At 36.0% G+C, this 19165-nt stretch overlaps 2 protein-coding genes across 5 annotated transcripts; one reads left to right on the top strand and one right to left on the bottom strand.

The window, feature by feature from the left end:
- The first annotated feature begins 23 nt into the window (after nt 1-23).
- On the top strand, nt 24-1488 carry LOC106621814 (uncharacterized). Its single transcript, XM_014240807.3, has 4 exons — nt 24-374; nt 481-710; nt 866-1042; nt 1094-1488. The coding sequence occupies exons 1-4, from the start codon at nt 168-170 to the stop codon at nt 1359-1361; spliced, it is 882 nt and encodes a 293-aa protein (XP_014096282.2). The 5' UTR covers nt 24-167; the 3' UTR covers nt 1362-1488.
- On the bottom strand, nt 1387-14636 carry LOC106621812 (ethanolaminephosphotransferase 1). 4 transcript variants are annotated; one of them, XM_014240806.3, is made up of 10 exons: nt 14273-14636; nt 11386-11620; nt 7314-7382; nt 6664-6847; nt 5962-6218; nt 5353-5510; nt 5014-5194; nt 4111-4320; nt 3886-3927; nt 1387-1723 (listed from the first exon to the last, which is right to left on the bottom strand). In XM_014240806.3, exons 2-10 carry the CDS (start codon nt 11440-11442, stop codon nt 1646-1648), a joined length of 1236 nt encoding a protein of 411 aa, XP_014096281.2. In that variant the 5' UTR covers nt 11443-11620; nt 14273-14636; the 3' UTR covers nt 1387-1645. The 4 variants fall into 4 exon arrangements, with proteins under 4 accessions (XP_014096281.2, XP_014096278.2, XP_036225258.2 ...); XM_014240803.3 differs by having other exon boundaries at nt 1387-3927; nt 14273-14634; XM_036369365.2 differs by having other exon boundaries at nt 1387-3927; nt 11386-11614; nt 14273-14634.
- Nucleotides 14637-19165: the final 4529 nt, after the last annotated feature.

Raw genomic sequence — 19165 nt, 5'->3', positions numbered from 1 at the left:
TTAATGATAACATATTGATTATTACATGTGGCCTTCTAGTGAAAACCCGGAATAAAATGTTTGAGAAGCTTAGTACAACACTCACGATCACTAACGGCATTCAGTAACATTCGAAATCAACAAGAGTACTGTAAGAATTGTGTGTTCTATAGCGCATAACCGCCGCAATGACAAATCTATTAATAACTTTAAACAATATCGACGATTTGAGATTGATACGTGAGCTGTATAAATCATGTGGCATAACTCAATTGATTGGTTATCAGACGCTTGGTAACTACATCAGCTGGTTCGAAAGAGACCCACATCAAAAACATATTCAAATTTACACATTGCCAGATGTTTGGAGAAAGAGCGGACTCTATTTAATATTGGTGAGTGCGTGAGGGTTTGGAGGCATAGCTATGAAAGAAGCAAACAAGCAAAGCATTTAAATAAAAACCTAAAACTGGTTAAAAAAGAATATTAATATTTGTGCAGGATCGTTATCAATTGATGGTAAATGCCTTAGATACCGCCGAAGCTGCCACTGAATTAAGAACCGCCTTAGTACAACTTGACTGGAGTCGTGGATATAAAATGACGGGCGTGCCAGACATACACCACGACACTATTTTCAAAATATTAACAGACTTGAACTTGCACATCGACATAGTGCGTCTACAAATAATGCTTATGCCCAGAGCAGAGGCTTTAGAATTAGAAGTGGGGTAAGTAAGGTATGAAGCTCACTTTAATTGGCAGCCCTTAATCGGATATAAATGCGGGTTCGTTACGATTTCGTAGACCCAGCAATCTTAGCAACGGTTTCCTTATGCTTCATTTCATTCCGGTCGCTAACTGAGAGCTTTGATAACATTTCCAGCATCTCAACGGAGTATGAATTCCGTCCGCTAGCATCAGATGCAGCTGTTATTGTAGATAATATTTGGTATTCACGAGCAAAAGGCAGTTTAGAGTTCATCAAGCGACTTATTAAGTACAACTATAATATTGGAATTTATTTGAAATCAAGTGGTGAATTGATAGGCTGGTGCATAAGGTAAACGCATTTTACTATATATTGTATATATATTTTCTATTGTCTAAACAGATGCAATTTGGGACTGCTCGGCATGCTACACGTCAAGGATGCTCACCGAGGGCATGGACTGGCCGGCGCAATGGTGCAACTTTTGTCACGGCAGTTTGCTCAGGCCGGCGACGATGCCTCCACTATGATAAGTTATGGCAATTCAGCTTCCATTTCACTATTCACGAAACTGAATTTCAAAATTGTCGGCACCACATACATTTTTAGAACAAAACGCAACGAAAATCGCGAGATATGGTCCGACGAGCTAGAGGCAAAGGAGCAATAAAATAATTTTAAAAAAAGACAACAAATTAGATAAATTTACTTGTATTTATTTATCTTTTACGAGCTGTCACTTACAAACTACCGTTTTTAGAACAAATAGTTGTGCATAATAAATAAATTTACTTTTACATATATTGTTTATATGGCACTTAAGTGCTTTGTGCGGATAAGATAGTAACGGCATTAGAATTGTGCCTTGAAGTTAAATTAAATATCGTTTTTGGCATTATCGCTTTGGTTTCGATTTGTGCATCGGTGGCACTTGTCTTCATTGCAGAAGTGCTCTCAAACCGGCGTTGAGTTGCGTCGTAGTTCGTGGTCGTGCGATGCTGTCGCACGCGCTACTTCCGTTTGCTTTGTAATCTATAAAAGTTTTAAGGCGAATTTAAAAGCAAAATATGCAAGAAGAGAGAATTTATATTTTAAGTTACTCTACAAAGGTTCTCGCATTTGGTCGGCATGCATATATGTAGTAGTCGTTTTAGTGAGAAAATATTGCATGCAAAAGATAATTTGAGAAATAGCACATTTAATCTAAAAACATAGGACGGTAATGCAGACTTTATTATATTTAATATGCATTTAGCTTACATTTTAATTGCATATGTGTTCTTGATACTCAAACTAATAGAAATGAAAAATAATGTTTAGTATTTTTAAAAGGATTCATTACTGGCATTGTATTGCATGCAATTTTAGAAGCTTTAAACAACAAGCAAACTTTATTTTACTTATCTTCGCTACTATATTTGTACAATAAGTTATTGTTGTTGCACTAGAATAATTTAATTAAAATATGAATAACTGTTTAATATTAATTTACATTAATCAACCCAAACAACCAAAACTTCACATATACTATGTCCATTTAATGCATTAAACGCGCACTTCAATGCAAATCTAACAGGGAGTTTATTATTTATGAGCATAATTAAATTTCCATTTCGGCATTACGGAAGCATGCAGCAATTAGTGTTTGCAGCAATTATAGCGCTGCCTATTTAATAAAAAGCGAAAAAATAAATAAAAATACCGCTTTGACAGCACAAATATACAGATGTATGTATATGTGCAACGTAGAAAGCACAAACAAATAATAATTCTGTTTAAATAGTGCAATACTTCACGTTATACCAACGGCCGTATTTTGGCAAAAGAAATCTGATTCGTAAGCAAACAGTAATGGTAGAAATTACTACGAAATATTTGTGACCTTTGCATACTTAAACAGAAACATTTTTGTCTACGATTATTGTGTTTGAACAGCAACAATCTGTGCATATAAAATTATTTGAATTATTTGAAAAGAAAGCCATAATATATAAACACACACATATATTGAGTTGTACAATTAAAAAGAACCGCATGTCGTGTGACGATACATACAAACATACACACATACATTTAATTATATAAATAAGACTTTTTAAAATTGTATCTAACGCCAAGAAACACAATAATAAAATAAGCTCAATGAAGATCTTTATTTTTGCTTCATTGAGTTTAAATATTATTTGATAGATTTGTGTAGTGTAATTGCATATGTGTAGTTATGTAATTCTATAATGACTAGCAAAATATGAAGTGTATCAAATTGCAATCACTATTTTGCCCAAAAAATTTAATTTTTTTGTTTTTTTCAATTTTAGTAGAAAACACATGTATGTATGTTTGTGATTTCCAAATATTTATACCAACTTGATTTATTTTCAAATTTATCTTAACTACACCTTCAATATGCTAGCTTATGTTCTAGTTAATAGTCGTTGTTGTTTTATTGTTAGTACAGCCAAGTATTAATTATACTGTAATATTCCCACTAATATTATGCGTTAGTGCTTATGAGACTTACTAAAAATAGAATTAACCATCTTTCACATATAAATAATTTATTGACTAATACATTTATTTACATATATATATAATTTGCATACTTTTCGTCGCAGAAAATGCTTGAGAAGTCAAAAATGTTGAATAAATCTTATAAATATATACTTAATTTTTAATATCGCTCTCAAAAACTGCAACAATAACGATCGCAGTAACGATAAAGTTATACTCGTGCATCAATACCTTGATTCTGCAACTAAATTACGTATATTTAAATCTGCTAGATCTCGGTATTTTATTTCAGTTTTGTGTATATAAGTATGTATGTACGTTTGGTACATAATTCTGTTTATATTATATATACATACGTATATAGCGGGAACTTAAGAAAACACTCAAATGTTCCTCAATTTTCGTGCTTAGTAATAAATGGAGATCTTAAACTGTATTATATATGACAAGGGGTATAAATTCGTGACGTTAAAACCAATTGTATCATTTTATATAATAGGTTATGATGTTAATTACTCGAGTTATGACAGATTGTTTTGAATTGGCCCGTTTTTGTTATTAACTGAACGTTTACTCAATAATGACTCGGTTAATTGTGTTGATATATGAGAGTTGTTTACCGCTGGCAAGTTCTTTGGTACGTTATTTGTTATTGTTTGTTGCATATAGGGAGAGTCTCTTACTTTGAAGCAACGGATGTTGAAGTGGTCGCACATCTCGCAAACCTGAAAAAGAAATTTAAATGCAGACTATTAACAATAAAACAACATGCGATTTCTTGAGTAGAAAAAAATTTCAAATTTTCTGAAAAAAATTTTATTCATGTAAAATTTTACTGTAAATTAAAGAGTAGTGTTACATTTAAGTCACCCTTTTTCTTAAATTTTTAGTCGTTTGTATGTACTAACCACTCCTTTTCCGTAATGCAGGTGTGCGACGGTGACGAAAAGCGTTAAAGCTTGCAGGATCCAGCATTCCATGTCGGCGCTAATTTCGCAGCCCAGCCACTGCTCATACCAGGGAAAACAGGAGACCGCCACTGTGGCCAAGAGTGGCCAAAAGAGCAAATTGAAGCCATCACAGCGCACATCGGACATTTGCGCCACTATCAAACGACACTGTTTACGAAAAATGCAGCGAATAATAATACAAATATTAGAACACATATAACTCGCGGAAGCTAGTCTGTTAAAAGTGTTACAAGTGACTGATATTTGAAAATGAATAGCGCGCAATATATTGTCGCGCCATCAACACGGCAGCGAAGTCATTAAACTCGTGAGTGGCACTCAGCTGAAGCGATAAGCAATATTGCCAACTTAAAGCAAGAAATATGTTCGTCATATTAATTTCACATTGAGCGAGTCACAATACGAAATTAATGGTGTTAAGCTTGCAACCCTGAAAGTATGCAACGTTTCGACTTCGAACGCGATAACGCCTTACATTTTGAATTGATATAGTTCTACTGCTCTTTACAGTTTATAATACAATGTAGAAAAAATTAATTGGAAAACTATATAGTAAATAATATCAAATGCTTAATTTTTTACAAGTTCAAACCAATAGTCTACTAGCTACTGTCTACATGTTATTCGCCACTTGCAATGCATTTTCTTTCGACTCAATTTTTCTCATGTTCCGATTTGCTTTATCACTTACAAGCGCGCCGTGCACAAACACTTACAAGTACTTGCCTTTACACTTCACTAGCTCAAGCCACAATCAAATATGGCAGGCATTATTTGGCAGATAGTAAAGTATGCATTCATGCACATAACCGCATTCAAGTATACCATACATGCACTTACCGCTATATTGGAAAATAACGTGCCGAAGAGTATGAAGATGATGCGCGGCGACAGATCAATGATGCTATTGCGCGAGCAGAAACCCCAGAATGTTGTGATTGCGAAAAGCCACAAGAAGGGGAAGAGTGGGCGCGCCGCCTCCAAAAATGGACGCATTTTGCCAGTTTTATTTTTGTATGATCTGCAAATGAAAATAGCATATGTATATGAAAATCTAGAGATATGCGCTTTTTCTGCAAACATACTTTTATTACACAGTGTAGAAATGTTTGAAAAATGTCACATATGCGTATATGTTTATGCTTTATACAAAAAACTTGAAATTATACAAGTACTTACAAATAAATATTTTTGATGATGATTGGATGACTGCTCACCATGGCCGAACCAATCAAGACAATCTCAAATAAATTCGCCATACTGAGGTTTAAGAAGGGACGCGCATGCCAAATTTCCGGGCCGACTAGTGTGGTGAAGAATAGCATCAAACTGACGCCCTGTCAAATTAATTTAGAGAAAATTTACATTTTATTTACAGTAAATACTTTTGAGCACTTTTTGCTGGCACTTTACGTAGTGCTAATGGTCTATGCCAAAAAAAAAATCACAACAAAACAGATGAAACATTGTACACAAAGTGTCGCCTTGGCAACGGGTAAACAAAAAATTTTATATTTTTTGTAACGTTTTCTGTGCTGACAAATAATTCATTAAATATTGCATACTGTTTACGCAGAACCAAAGACCGACCGTCCAACTTTTAAGTTCCAAGCCATATTTCATTTGTAAAAGACCAACGTGGACTACGCCAATGGAATATGGCTTGGGTTTAAATAAAAAAAATAATAACTTTTCTCCTTCGCAGTTTATTAAACGCTCATAGCAGTCAACGCTACGCTGCTGCTACACCATACACATAAAGCAGTTTTTCTTATTTGGTAAGCTTACCCACATCGTGCAGTCGTAGCCCCATGGCAGGAACATCACGCCGGTGTTGTACTTTTCGACGTGTGTCAAATAAAAATTAAGAAAAACATTCCATATAACGAAAAACATATGAATCGGCGGCAAATCGTTGGTGCCAAACAACGAAAACATATAAATAGGTATCAGCACAGCGGAGTAAGAGTCCAAGCCGTGGTCGAAGAGCTCGCCCAGCGGACCACTGGTGCCAGTGCGCCGTGCCTGCTTGCCGTCCATGCCATCTGCGGTGAAAGTAGAGGCGCAAAGTGGAGGTGAAATGCATATTAAACGTATACAAGGTGGTCGGCGCTAAAAAGTATGCAACAAAATTTTGTGCACACACGATAGCGCTCAATATGAAACTTTTCGCCATTGCCAAATTATCGGACACATTTAACTGAGTCATATGCAAACAACATGAGTTACAGTGATGAGAAATTGAGTGGTGCCTTCGTATAAGTAACCTACGAATGCCCGTTATTGTGGAATATGAATTATCGACACAATTCGTTTTAATTTATTTTTCAAGAAACAAAAGTAAAAATTTTGAAAAATTTAAAGCAAAAAAAATGTGATAAACAGCAATATATTGTATATTACAAAAAGGCATAAAATTTGGCAATCGCGAGCAAGTATGCATTCTCTAGCATTCGCTAGCACACCGACCAACAGTGCTGCGAAACTCACCTAAATTGTAGTAAAGTAAAATATTAATGGCTGCCACTGACCAAACCCAGCGCGGCACCGTGTGCACACCGTGGTTGGCGCCCTGAAAGTCCCAATCGTAATATGCAATTAAAATGAAATTGACCACGGTCAACAGGAAGCCGGTGAATGTGATGAGGTTCGGTGCTAGCCATTTCGGTAGGAACTGCAATAAAACATTTGCCATTTACATACATACATACATACATACACGATTATGTTTCGGTTATGTTATGTGTTCGTGTGCTTATGTTGTGAGTGTCTGTGTGCCAGCGCTGGCATTTTGTTGAAACAAATCTCGTAAAAATCCATGTTTGCTTATGCAAGGGACAGCAAAGCTTCAATTGTGGCCAAAGCAGCCCGCCCGAAATGTGGATTTCAGTTTGGGAATTGATGCAGTAGTTTGTTTTTAGTTTTAGACGCTGTGGCCGGTAAAAATAAGGGATTCCAAATAGTACCCACTCATGTACACACCAGCACACACACACACACACACACATAGACAACACAGCTTATTAAACTTTCATATGCGCTTGCACCGCATATAAACACTATACAAACTGTTGAACACAAAAATTGCTGCGATCAAAGGCTATTCCGACTCACTCCAGTGTACTTCGCGTGAAACTCACCTGAACACACCAGTTCCAGAAAGGATGCATGATATAGACGCTGATGTAGCCGGTGTCGATGCTGTTGTACTGAAAGTACACGAAAACAAAAACACATAAAGATACATGAAACAGTAGGGAAGAGGTGCGAGATGGGCAGGAAGTCATTAAAATTGCTGAAATAATTATAAATCGAAATGGTAAAGGCACATTGTAGTTGTATTTTCATGAATAGTGCCAGCTGAAACCGCGACTTTCAATTAATTTTTAAATAAATCCCTGCAGTACTTTGTGCGTGCTACATTATTGACTAGTGGCAGTAATTGAATTTTTTGTTAGCGTTTGTGAGAGCGTACTTGAGGCTGGATTGATGGCAAGTCGAAGCGAACGTATGTAGCTACACATTTTCGTTTCTTTGAACACTGTCGGCAGCACAACAGATCTATCCGGCTTACTAGCAATGGAGAACTGGAGATGGAAGTAAACAAGTGAAAAAAGGTTGAATTAATAACTGCAGTCTGTGTGCTTTGTATGAAAAATATTTATGGTGCGTTCAAAGAAATTTTTGGTAGCGCAAACGAAGTCAGTAGCCGTCTAACGATGCGGTCCGATAAGTACTTGGCCCACAAGGCAAAAAATGAAATGAAAAATTTTGGAAAAAATTGCGATTTATTTATCGATATAGTTTCAATTTGGCACAACACTATTGTAATTTCTAGAACAGGGTGTTCTAGAGGTCTGCAAAGTGGGCTTCCGTGGTGGTGGCTACCTTTTTTACGTTTGGAAAAAGAGTTTAAGTCAAGGATGGGAGAAGCTCGTACCTAATTTGACCATTTTGGCGAAGATATGAGCGGGTTCCTGGTCCTGGTGAGGAAGCACTTTTGTCACCGCAAATAAATCAGACCCCTTTTTTTCTGTCGACATCGAATCGGCGGAATTATTCGACACAATAGAGTCTCAGAAACTATGCTCATTTATTTTTCACACGCGAGCGAAATTTTCGCAGTATCCATCTAGAAGAATGTACTACACAATAATAATTTGCTCTTGCGATTGCGGCGCCCCTTACTTATCAGACCGCCCTCGTACGTTCGAAATAATGTTGTATATGCTATTCTGAACTCAATAATTATTTCAGCTGTCAATTTTTTCTGCAGTTAGCATTAGTGTTATTTAGTCTAATCTTGGTTAAACAATTGGCAACTTTCAATGTCTGAATTATTTAGTTATTAAAATAAATTAAAATGCAGATGACATTAAAGCTTACAGCGAACACAGCTTTTAAAAGCTGTGCCACTCGGTCTAATTGTTTCTGGTATTCCTAACTAATTGTATTAGAATTAAGCTTGGCACATACTACTACATAAATGATTATAACCATTGCTGTAATAAATTAATGCATTAAATATGTTAATTAGTAAACAAGTGCATATGTGTATGTGTGTACATGTATTAGGAGCATATGCCAAGCGAGCAACCCAAGCTCTCTTTGCCACTGCTAATGAGCGCAAAAAATATATTTGCGGTGATTAAATCATTCTGCAGCATGCACTTCATCAAATAGGGCACACAATGTTGCAAATACACAAATAAACTGGTTTAAGCGGTGGCAAGAATCAACAGTCGGTGTTGCAAAAACAAAATCAACAGAAAAAGTTATTGATTTTAACTGCACTAAATCTATAAAAAAATATATATTTCCCTTTTCATCAAATATATAGTAAATATTTCTTTATTTGTTACAATGTTGTTACAGTCGATGGAAAATATAACGAACACTGAAACGTGTTGTTGTGCATTTAACATGCACAAAAAAAGTTGGAGTGGGGGGAGGGGGCATATGGCTTTCGCTAATAAACTTTGCGTCGCTTAATATCGATTATTTTACAATTCAATATTTGTTCTGTTCGATTGTACACGAACATTTCAAACTGAGAGTCACTCAAGGTATTGTTGAAACAAATGAAATTGGCGCATACTCACACACTCGAAAATGGAATTTTATATATTGGAGTATGCACACCTACATAAGTGGGTGCCATACTTATGCAATCCTTTCGTTTCGTAAAAAAAGAGTAAAAAAGTTATAACTTGGCTATGGTTGCCGTCAGAGTTTCTCAAATCTGAAAGCACGCTCACATCCACGATAGGAAAAGCGCTTTCGTGCAAGGAAAATGTCTTTGGAAAATGTCGTGGCATAATTAGGGCTTAACTGGTGGGATTCCATGTACTAACCTTTTAAAATCTACTTTATAAATGTGGCTAACTCACTAGAGATAAGGAAATGTGTTTTGTAAAGCTTTTAAATGGTCAATTTCGGTATCATTATTGGTTAAGTTGTTAGTTAATTACTCAGTTGCACTAATTTTACTAAACTGAGTTAGCTTAATTTTAAAGCAACAGTTGGCGTTGTCGTACCCATAGTTCAATCTTTTAAATGTTCTTCGTATTCATAACACCAGTTTTTCAAAGAGCTAAAATTAAAATTTCTAAGCAGAACTTTGTATAAAAAACATCAAAAACATCCTCACACTCGGCGGCAAGCGTGAGTTTGGAAGTGTTGCTTGTGACACCCATTGTGCAAGTGTATATATACATACACACATGCATATAAGTATTCAACTTATGTTTGTGTGTGGTCAATGACTTTTGCCAGCGAACGGAGGAGCAAATTGTCGATAAGCGCTCTGAAGCGTGCACAAGCAGCCGTCAAACAGCAGCGCTATCACTTTGACATGCTGTAAATTCTATTTTTGTCATTCACACTCATATTTATATTCATTGTAAATCCAATGCAACAAAGGCTGAGTGCGTTCAAGCCAGCCGCGAGAAAAATGTAATCAACTAATACATATACATATGTGTATTTATAAGTGTAGTGAATAGCGTTATGAGGAAATCTACATACATTATTTCGCAGTTTACGATTTTTACAAGCACTTTAAAGCGCTATTTATACGCTCGCTAATCCACTCATCCATCAGCCTTTGACGTTTTGATGCGACTAATTTGCTTGTTGTACTTTCATTCATGCAAATTCACCAAGCATCAATTTAAATTTAATTGTCAATTGTTGTAAACATGCATTGCGCTCAGAAATATTATATATGTATGTATATATGCAGTGGCATAAATATTTTTTCGTGTGCGCCTGACCGTGGCACTTGCTCATGTTTACAGACAATATTTCCTGACTGCAGACGTAAATAGCAAGCCTTATTTATTTATAATAATTACAAATATTTATATTAGTTAGATGCGGTGTCAAGTATAGCTTGTAGAACGGTATAGGTGGATTGTGCAGTCTACTATTTAAAAAACTTGAATGGTAACAGTGTGAAAATGAAAGCATGGCGTATGAGTAACTTTGACCTAAAACCTTTCCCGACAGTTTTCTAAACAACATTGAGCGCAATACGAAAAAGTATATCCTGTTTTTCAAAAATTAATGTTTTATTTAGAATGTTTCTACGCTGCCCGAAGTACCTGTGTTCATACTTCAAAATTACGTTTTAATAATAGCGATCACGCGTAAAATATTGAACGGAAAATTAATCAGAGACTTCGGAAGATTGCTTGTGTTAAAAAAAAAACATTTTCTTAAATACAAAATATTATTTTTTATTCAATTTATATTTATATTTAGTACCACAAGTTAATTTAAAATAAAAAAAAAACTAATTTTAATCGATGTATGTTGGCAATACTAAATTCAGTGGCGTGATTGCAAATTAAATAGAACATTGATAATTGATTATTTACTGCGTTGCTGTGTCTTTATTTATGTCTATAAATTTGATAGTTTATTCTTGGTTTTTCTTTATACAATAAAAATGACAAATATTAAATGCATACAAACATAACTTAGATTTGTGAGAATCGCTCATATTTACAATTGCTTGACCCATATCTTAACAATTAACACATATATGACGTTGTTCAACAAAATCAGTGCGCGCAATGAAAATCACAAAGCTCAATTATTGAATCTGTTGCAATCAACTAACTCGATTTTCAAAAGTGTTTTACAAAATGATACGATTTATTATTAAAATAATGGCGCTTATGTAATATCAATATTGATTAAACTTACCTTATATCGATCGAAGCCCTTTAAATGGGACTCTGTTAAATATTTAATGCCAAACATGTTTGTTGCTTTTTATGGTTATCAACTTATTGTATTCAATGTAGAGAGTTGCTTTGGGCTTTAACAGTTTTTGTTGCTTTCTGCTATTTTATAAATTACACTCACTTAGGTTGTTTTTATGCTACTGGTACTTTAGCGGCGCAAAAGTGCTTGGCATTTTCACTTTAACACACTGTAACTTAAAACAGAAACAAAAAAAACGTTTAAAGATTGAAATTTCAAACGAGGCATTTAATATTTTTTTATTATTTTATCTATTTTCGCTGTATTATGAGGTTTTTGCGTTATTGCGCAATGAATTTGCAATGAGCGCTGGGAATTCGCTCCTGGAATTGCACCAGCACTGCAGAATTTACACTTTAAACTTAAAAGGCTGGTTTTTAACCTCACATACGCGCACCTTTCATGCAGAACTATTTGCATACATACAAACGTACAAATATATATTTACATGCGCAGGCTTTTTATTGCTTCGTGCATTTTTTTAGTTTTCGCACTTTCTGCCTTACTTTTTGTCATTGCCGCCGTTTTTTTTATTGCTGGCGCGGCGCTACGTGTGCCGTTAATGCCGCTGCATTTATTGCCACTTTCAAACTCAAATAAAAAAGATTTAATTTCATGGCCTGCGCCAACGGGAAAAGTGGTTAGCGTATGCAACAACTTTGTGACAGCAACAGTCGCCCGCTGGCGCTGCAGAGAGTAGTGAAATTCATTCAATAAACGAATGTGACGTTATAAGATCACTCGAGCATATTGATCATTTTACGCACATACACACACATGCACATTTGTTGAGGAAGCGTTGAAAGAAACCGGAATCATACATCTCTTGCGTAAGTGATTCTTTACGATTCTACGACTTTATTTAATTGCCAATTGTTATTTTCCATGCGAGCATGTAAAAGCAATAAAGCGCCCAACTCGCAGCCTACAACGTGAACCAGCTTCAACAAGAACACATACATATATACAAGTATGTGTGTGTAGTTGCATGACATTGTAGCTCCGGCGGTAGATAAGGTAAACTTCCGCCCATGTCAACAATATGGTACATTTGTGCGTGCACTCATATATACCCAGCAGGAAAATCAACTAGTTACACCTCACAACTAGTACGAAACACATACCGAACCAGTCAGCCGACTGTCTTTTTCCATACGACTAGCTGGCGCGCTTCGCATATCACTGGTTCTACTAGTTGGCATTTCTGGGGTTTTGCTCTGAATTACACCCAACTTACAGAAGTCTAATTTTAAATATCTCAGAAAAACCAGTTACAATTTTCAATTCCAAATTTATATTCGTCAGTCTTCAGTATTAGACTGATTATACTAGTAACTAGTATTTTTCCTGTTTAATATGACAATTCACTGCTGGGTAAGGGCACTAAGTACACCTGATAGGCAGTTGAGGCATTCGAGACAGCAGACTTTCAACTATTGTGGCATATTGCTAAGATTAGTATACCTTTTGCTACTGTTTATTTCAATTTCTGCAGTATATTTATTATCTTTAACTGTTTTAGCCGCGGTAACCAAAACAGCTATCTGTAAAGCTACATAGATACGCCTTTGCAGTGTACTATAAAATAAGATCTTTATCGCGCTTGAGTTTGGGGTTACGTGTACTTTGTGCTATTTACGACTAATGATGTACTTGTGTATGTTATAACGGCGTTATGTGGTATAATTATCAAGTAACCGCTAGTATGACTGTAGTTAACTGTAGAATGGCATACAAGTGCTTTATGGCGCTAGCATACTACTACGATTTACGACTAACTAAGCACCCGTGAACCCGTACATATATCTTCTTCTAATTTTCGTTTAAATACGTTCGGTTTTAGTTAAGCTTTTACCTTATTGCTGACCGTTTGTGGCAGATGCAGTTATATAATATTTCTAACTATAATACTTGAAGATTAGATATGTTCACCTTTGATACTTGCTTAGAGTGTGTTTAACAGAAAAAATACATGCGTTTGTGACGTCATGTATGAGGGGAAAGTTTGACAGTTCGTTTCGTTTATGATTTGTCAGTTGCCATTCCTGTTAGTTGAATTTAAAAAGCTATTTTTGAATCAGCAATAGCCATATATATTATACCATATATATACATATATATGTACATTTATATATAGTCATGCGAGTTTTTCACGGCGATCTTGCTTACGCAAAAACCTCCAATTGAGTTTCTGCCGCGTAAAATCTTCACATACACCCCATCAGCTGTTGCAAAGCATCAGTGATTTGTATATGTGTCGGAACGAATGCGGACGAACAGTTAATTTAGATTTATCCACATATTTGTTAGCCTCGTTTTCCAAGTGCAATCAGCAACAAATGCAAGTGTGTCGAACTTTTTGTCTGCCACCACTGTGCTTCTACTAATTCGCTTGAGTGAAGCAGCAAAAGCGCCGTCACCAATAAGAACGAGCACAGTAGCAACACCAACAAGAGTATCAGCTGAGCATTGCACATGATGCACTCACAAGTGAATATCAATTTATGCGGATAATTATGCTGGCTTTATTTATTACTGTAAGGCATTACAGCAGAATGTGTACGAGTGTATTTACGTACTTATACCTAAGATTTATGTTTATAGCTCTGCATAAAGGTCATATACAATCAACTTTTGTGAGTCAAGCACCAGCGAACGAGCTTGTAAGGCAAATGATTCACATTTGCAAGCGCATATGCAATTTTAAAAAATTTCGTTTAATTTTATTTCTCAGAAATGATGTAAATTTGCTTTTCACTTTCATTTTCAACCACAACTTCACAACAACAACGCGCTAATTTCGTTTAATTGACAAAGCATATTTTACATGATTTCGCTCTCGTTTATGTTCGTATGGCTGTGCAAGAGATGCCGCTCTTAAAGTTCAGTTTACCGGTGTATCGCCTGCTTTCTTTTCGGCTTCACCCGGCAAATGTCGGACAAAGAATAAGGCGACCGGTTATACAATACGAAAATACAAAGTTACGAATATGACACGCGATAGAACGACGCGACGCGCAAAAGAAAGACTGAATACGCGGTATCAGGTAGGAAAGGACGACAGTCATTCCATACGACGCGCACACATCCACACGCACTGATTACTGGCACGGAAAGTAGACGTCTGTCGACTACTGCTGCAGATCGACATTAACGGCTCGCGGCTTTGTTCAAGACTAACTGGCAATCGTCAGAAGAGCACAAAAGCAATGTCAAAATGAGAAACAAACTCAGAAGCCGCAATAAATGAGCTACGACACTGGGACACGATTATTCCTTCACACGTGTGTTTGTTTGTATGTTTGTGTGTATGTGAACCATAGGTTATGCTCGTATGAATATACGAACTTTCGACTGACTGTCTCGAAGTGAAAAACCCAATCGTACTCAGTCCATGCGGCCTTCAAGTCACTGCTTTGCCTTTAACGTCGCCAACAATAACAATAGCTTCTTTTGCGCGGGCAGTCTTCTGCCTTTACTGTAATTTCGCGCTCGTTCGTTTTTTGTATGTGTGTATATGTGTTGTCAAATGTATAGTAGCTATATATAATATATATAGCTGATCTGCTGCTTCTTAAACACATGCTCACATTATTATTGCCCATTATTGCTACTATTATTGCTATTAATTTAAGTGCTTACATATCGGCACATACATACATACATATTCTGAGCACGCCGGTTGCAGTCACGCTATAATTTGCTCCACTGCAAGCGCTACAGCCCTCTCTTGACCGCTGTCGCTTTTAAAAAACAATATTTTTTTCATTCTTGCTCGAACAAATTTAATTTTGTCGCATGGTTTTCTATGTTTCAGGGTTGTTGTTACTACTTAGGGGCGGCATTTTACTCTGCTATGGTATGTGAGCGGTAGCTGAACACAACCTTACATGTATGTATGTACACAATACGAGAGTCTTATCAATGAATTTGCTCCACTGCTTGTATTTAGCGCACATAAACAATATATTTAGACATACATATGTACATTTAGACAGCGTTCAGATACAGCAGTTTTATTTGGAGCACTTCAAGTTTAGAGACCCACGAAAAGAGCGGCAACATCTCGCTCATCTCAGTTCTCGACGGAAATTTTGTCATTATTCTTGATGCAATTTAAGGACGCATCTAGAGTTAAATTTTGAAATAATCTATATTTTTTTCATATTTCGATAGTTTATACCTTTAAAACTTACATATTAAAATTTCAAATCGATAGCTCAAATAGCTTTAGAGTTACAGCCATTTAAAGGGTAGCCGCCCAGTTCAATCAGCTTAGCTTTAAACGCATTTTTCGAATTTGCTGAAGTGATAACTCGAAAACAAATTATTCGACCATCATGTAATTTTTTTGCTTGCATATAACAGGGCTGCTAACCGGTTTTCGAAACCAACCGCCTCTTTTTACTGGCCTTGAACCGAACCACGAACCGCTTTTATTTTAAAATACGAAAACCGAACCGAAAACGATTCAAAAAGTGGTACGAAAACATACAGCAAATTTGGCGGGAGACATACAAAGAAAGTACGGTGAAGTTTCAGAGAAGATCGTTAGCGGAATTTCGAAGAAGAAATTCCAGAAGCAAGAAGACTTTTATTTTTATACATACATATGTATATACCTATGGGATTTGTCATATTAATTAGTATTAAAAACTGAACCATTTGAACCGAACCGAACCGCGGTTCAGAGAAACCGGTAAGTATTTTCTGAGTGGTTCGAACCACTAAACCGAACTGTAACGATTTTTGTAGCGGTTTGCGGCCCTGGTATATAATACCTATCGGGTTTTTAGATCTGCAGTACAAAAACGACCAAAATTTGGGGTCAAATTAAATTTCTTTTTTTAAGCGCTGCCATTTTTTCAATTTCTAATTTTTATTTTTTTTAATGGATTTGTTTTGCGCGGAGAATATCTTCTAGTTTAAGAAAAATTTTTATTTTTTAAGGTACATCCACGGAGAAGGCCGGGATCACTGCAGTATTTTTTTTTTAATTCCTAAAAACCGCATTTTTTTTAGGGTGCCACACTAAGTGAGCAAAAAAAGATTTGATTACCATATATACAATATATACAATTTTGATAAAATGTTATATAAAATACTGATATTCATATTCGAGTTGACCGATGCGAATAGCTGTCTCTGAACGCGTTGAGCAACCTCGAAGAGGAAATTGCTGATAATGAGCAACCAGAGTTTTCGTGCCTGTCACAATCATATGATAATTTATATTTGCATTTACTTTAATGTAAAATGCTGCCACTCAGAGGTTATCAAGCTAAGGATGCTGCAATAAAAACAAATAAATGCGCGCTTTACAAGAAAAAGCTATAATTTACATACATATATAGCTCATTATGTGCGTAAGTATATATAGGTATGCATATGTATATATATTCTTCTTATAGGTAGCATCATTTTTTGTACGCTACGTCTCAGCTGTTCGGTATATTGAAATATAATTTGCGTTTAACATTCACTCTACCTCACAGTAGAAAGTGATCTTCAAAGAGCGGATATATACTTATGACATATCTGTCTAATATTTATACGCCTAATTGACATTTTTAATATTTTCTTAAATGTAGTCGAACATCCGGCTTTAGCGCATGGATCAGTTGCGTAGCATTATAGACTAGTTACAATGTATGCATTTCACTAGATGTTTATTTTTCCATGCTGCGAGCTATGATTGACGTTATTACACTTGTTTTTGCTTTAGTAGACCTCACCTTCAAACTGTTTATAGCCAGCTCGTTATGCGATCAATCATCTATTTAATTGGCTTCCATAATGTAGTTGAGGATTTTACGTTATAAAGTGGTCTTTTAAGATAATTCACTAAAGTTTCAACTAAGTGTGCTAATCTACTAGATAAGTGATTTTGTTTACATTGCAGCTATCATAATTTGATTCCGAGTGTACCCATTGTGTTTAGGGATTTTAGGTAGTTATGTCCGTCCGTTTGTGCATTCAATAGACAGTTACTTGTATATGATTTCTAGATGATAAACTACTTACTTTTAAATAAATTTAGTTGACAACAATAGTGGGTGAGAATATCTCCCACCGTTGTTAAAAATAGATAGACTTTGGACTTTGTGAAGCTACTCTGATTCTTATTAAGAGAATATGCGACTATATACATACATATGTATGTGGCAACTCGCATGTGTAGATGTCTTGATTATATTTATATTTTTTTTCATGAGTTCCGTGAGGCGTATCAGTATTTTATAAGCATATGTAATTATATAATAATTTTAAATGTTTCACGATTCAACTTCATATTTAAATAGATTTATTTTCTACAAATGCACACAGATAATATGACAGTTAATTGACACTGGAAGTCGTTATTTTTTATTCCAACCATCCATATTAGCTGAATTACTATTGAATAGACTTTACAGACAGTAATTATTTTTTCAAAACTAATCGATGTTGCAGCCAATGAAATGAATTACGAAAGTATGATTTTTCGAAAAATAGTTGCTTCATTACAATATAATTATTTGTTTTCGTATAAAATTACTTGAATTTCTTAAATACCACCAACAAACACAAATTATTCAAGCACTTAGCAGCGCCATTTACCGTTTCTTTTGTTGATTGCGCTGTGTCGTCATGGTTTTTGCGCAACAATCCTTGCAGCTGAACATCCACGCTGCTTGAGCAAAATGTCCTCGAGCAACTGCTCAGGCGCACGCCATTCACCAAGAATAGACTGAAAGAAGCAAACAAACGATAACAACAAAGCAAACGAGAAACGAAATTCAAAACATTCACGTTGAAAAGCCGCATCGGCTCCGTTGCGTACCGTGGGGCATTGAATGTGACAGAAGTGCCAACGGTGCAGACGACGCGGGCAAAGCAGACGAATGCATCGTTAAAAATCATTTATCACTTCCTGAGAATTCATGCGCGCCCATCGTTCACCGCAGCCACCATCATCGACGCCAGCACACAGATGAATCACGCGCACTCGCACACCCACACACACACACACACATCCTCAGAAAAACACGTAAGTGCGCTTGAGGCGTCGCAAGCAGGTGTTTGTGGTGGCCGCAATCGGCGGTGCAGCGTGCGGCAAGCGCTCCGTGGCAAAACGTTGCAGCACTAAATCAAAGCCGGCAGACACAAGTACACTTTTTCCAATGCTTGCATTGCTGCGAGGCAGGGGGAGTTCGCGAATGGAGCAAATCTTGCAGAACGAGAAAACGGAGTAGCCGGGCGCAAAAACGGTTGAAGCACGTAAACAAATGTGTTTGAAAGTGTGGCAGGACGGACGACTGGCGTGAACGACTATTTTACGGCGCGCATTCAAATAAGTATTAAAAAAACGGTTAAAAACTTTAAGGCCGTTACAAGTTGAATAATCATTTCTTTTTGTATTTGTAACGGCAATTATCCAATTTGACAAATACAGTAACTGCATATTTGTTTATTAGAAAGGCAGATGTGGCGCAACAACTAGCAAAGGTTTGGTAAAATAGAATTGGCGTTGTCCATATTTGGAAAAATCATACACCCTAGGAAGACTTGATAAATCTCAGCGAAAACCCTGTTCAACTATACATATTTTTTGGAACACATAATTTTTTAGTAAAACTTTTAATCTCATCTCACTGTGTCAACTTTTTTGTGCGATTACCGTTACATGCAAACATACAAACATTATTTGACAAATTCGCAAAAACTTATTTTTCTCCGG

This window comes from Bactrocera oleae, chromosome 3 (genome assembly GCF_042242935.1).
Source record: "Bactrocera oleae isolate idBacOlea1 chromosome 3, idBacOlea1, whole genome shotgun sequence".
Classification (NCBI taxonomy): domain Eukaryota; kingdom Metazoa; phylum Arthropoda; class Insecta; order Diptera; family Tephritidae; genus Bactrocera; species Bactrocera oleae.
The sequence above is the reverse complement of the archived record's forward strand: the minus strand, read 5'-3'. Positions and strand labels throughout refer to the sequence as shown.

What these genes read in the sequence shown, in the direction of transcription:
- LOC106621814 (XM_014240807.3), top strand. Translation starts at nt 168, where the DNA reads ATGACAAATCTATTAATAACTTTAAACAATATCGACGATTTGAGATTG. An exon ending in GCGGACTCTATTTAATATTG is followed by an intron (nt 375 to 480) that starts GTGAGTGCGTGA and finishes ATATTTGTGCAG; the next exon opens with GATCGTTATCAATTGATGGT. An exon ending in GCTTTAGAATTAGAAGTGGG is followed by an intron (nt 711 to 865) that starts GTAAGTAAGGTA and finishes TAACATTTCCAG; the next exon opens with CATCTCAACGGAGTATGAAT.
- LOC106621812 (XM_014240803.3), bottom strand. Translation starts at nt 11,442, where the DNA reads ATGTTTGGCATTAAATATTTAACAGAGTCCCATTTAAAGGGCTTCGAT. An exon ending in TCTGGAACTGGTGTGTTCAG is followed by an intron (nt 6,848 to 7,313) that starts GTGAGTTTCACG and finishes GTTTTATTGCAG; the next exon opens with TTCCTACCGAAATGGCTAGC. An exon ending in TGCATTACGGAAAAGGAGTG is followed by an intron (nt 3,928 to 4,110) that starts GTTAGTACATAC and finishes TTTCTTTTTCAG; the next exon opens with GTTTGCGAGATGTGCGACCA.